We start from the raw sequence: 2,497 nt of genomic DNA, 5'->3' as shown, positions 1-2,497 counted from the left end.
AATTATAGAGGGAATAAATAAAAATATTTTAAGTTGAGAGTGCCTTAGAAAAATCCAAGACATGTAGGGTCTCCATATGTATACATTATATACTTATTATTATTATTATTATTATTATTACTACATATATAGTAATAATAATCACACACACACACACACACACACACACACACAGGCCAAGCACAAGCATTCAGGACACACTGGAGTGTTCCTGGTCTTTGTCCCTGTTTTCCCTTTACTCCCCGTTCTCCCGGCTCTCTCACATCCATTTCATTCATCCCCAATCAGCACATTACAGGTTCTTCCATCAACTGGTCTTTATTGGTTTTGAAGTAATTGAATTATTGGCGCAAGGATCAGGGGTTTCAAAGCAAATGACAGAAGGAAACATACCGTTGAGCAGGTGGGAAGGTTCCCCAGGGAGGCTCTCAGGGCAACTGTCAACCCCAGCCTGAGAGCTGGACCTGGCTCCTAAGGGTCCTGCAGACAAGGACCCAGCCCCAGCTGAGCAGGCTTCAAGAACTCGGAGGTGACAGAACCACCTCTTAGGGATGTGAAGGGGTTCCCCCAGTCCTCTCTCCAAGACAGATATTTCCACCTCCTGGGAAGCTGCTTCTAGCCTTCCAGTCTTTGCCACCAACAATAGCTTGAGGACCGTGGGGACCCTCTCTCTGAGCATGCCGCCCTGCTCTCCTTCTCCCTGCTGTTTCCATGAAGCCTCCCCCACGAGGGGCAGAGAAAGGCCCCTGCAGAGGGAGGGGAGTGGAGAGCCAGCGTTAGATTTCCCCAGAGGACATGTGCCCTCCGCACAATGGTGGGTCTCCCTACCTATCTTGGGGGGGCAAGGAAAAGGGGGCTTCTTAATGGGAGTGCTGCTGCCGCCTCCCCTCCACGGAGGGCTCCTCCTCCTCCTCGATGAGCTCCAGGTCGAACTCATCCTCCAGGTTCCCGCCGACCGGCAGGAGGCGGAACTTCTTTCCCTTGAGCGTGCAGGTGCGGTGCTCGAAGTCCAGCACCGCGTTGTGGTCCTGCAGCACGTCGGTGCCGATGATGGCTTCCTCGGCGCTCGCGTTGGCCACCAGGAACTGAGCCTTCAGCTTCAGCTTGCCCAGGCGAATCACTGTGTCCCACACACCCAGGATCTTCATTTCGGCCCCGTTGGCCACTTTTACCACGTTCTCGAAGGGCCGCAGGGTATCCAGATCGCCGTCGGTGACCTCCTCCCACAACTTCGGGTGGACCACAGAGACCTGGGCCCCCGAGTCCACCAGGAACCTCACCGACACTGGGCCAATCATCCCCTTGAGGTAGTAGCCCTTGCCCATGCTGTAGGCAAACAGGATCTCTTTGGGCTGGTGGCTGAGAGTGGCACTGGGGCCCCCGAAGGCCTTCAGAAGGGTCTCCCTCACCATCCCGTAGTCTCCCTGGTCCTGGAGACTGAGTCCGTTGTAGACCTCCAGGGCGTCTCCCCTGAGCGACTCTTTCAGGAACCTGAGCTTGGTGGTGTGGTCCCAATGGTTGAGGTCGTTGATGACCTCGAAGCGGTTCAGCCAGAGGCTGGGGGCTACATTGGCCCCATCAAAAGGCTCTGGGATGAAGGCATGCTCCCGGGGGCCTTCCCGTCTCCTGGCTCCGCTGGCAGCCATCCCTCTGCTGGCCTTTGGAACTTCAGCAGCAACCCACACCAAGTAGAGAAAGCCACAGAGCAGTGTGGGCGCAATCACGCTGGAGAGCTGGGCTTCTCTAAGCAGAGTGTTGTTTACTTGCCCAGCCTGGGCAAGAGAAGGGAGCAGGTAAGGGTTGTCGGCTGGCTGCTGGATGCAGAGGCAAGCACTATGTGGCCTGCTCACTCTGCAGAGCCTTTTTGATGCCTATCCTGGGCCCCCAGGGCTCCCCATTCTCCTTTGTTCTGGAAGCTCCACCCCCTTTGGCCGGCTGCCCTCTTGCCAGCATCCTGCCTGACTAGCAGGATGGGTGCCTCACCCTTCTGCATCCATCCACCGGGCTGACACAGGCCAGCCCACATTACAAGAAACTTCAGTCTCAGTGGGGGGAGGGGGCTACCCAGGTACCCTTCCCAGCCTGTGTCCCAGAATAACACAGATGAGGACACAGAGGATGTTATGACATTCCGGTGTTTGTCCTTACTCAGAGAAGGAAGGAGAAGACAGGGACCAGATTCTTAGCAGTTTTTAGTTTGGGAAAGCCCCATTTGGGCCAAGTGACCACTTTGAGTGGCCAAAGAGAAGGAGCTTATGTTTATTGAGCTCCCACTATGTACAGGAACTGAATAGGTGTTTCACACACATTCTAAACCAAGTATGGGATTCCAGAAGTTTCCCTGGAGAGGAAGACAGAGGAGGGTCCCAGAATCAAGAATCCACAGAAATCACCAGGTGCAATGGCTCATGCTATTTATCCCAGTGGCTTCGGAGGCTAAGGCAGTAGGATTACAAATTCAAAGCCAGCCTCAGCAACTTACTGAGATCCTGTCTCT

At 54.5% G+C, this 2,497-nt stretch overlaps 1 protein-coding gene across 1 annotated transcript; it reads right to left on the bottom strand.

The window, feature by feature from the left end:
- Positions 1–302: 302 nt before the first annotated feature.
- Positions 303–1,968, bottom strand: Asprv1 (aspartic peptidase retroviral like 1). Its single transcript, XM_015479563.2, is given in 2 exon segments — positions 303–1,785; positions 1,787–1,968. Coding segments are annotated over 2 exon segments (1,092 nt in total). The 5' UTR covers positions 1,954–1,968; the 3' UTR covers positions 303–860.
- Between the last annotated feature and the right edge of the window lie 529 nt (positions 1,969–2,497).

Source organism: Marmota marmota, unplaced genomic scaffold, assembly GCF_001458135.2.
Source record: "Marmota marmota marmota unplaced genomic scaffold, marMar, whole genome shotgun sequence".
Lineage (NCBI taxonomy): Eukaryota > Metazoa > Chordata > Mammalia > Rodentia > Sciuridae > Marmota > Marmota marmota.
Note: the sequence above shows the minus strand (reverse complement) of the source record. Positions and strands in the feature narration are given on the sequence as shown.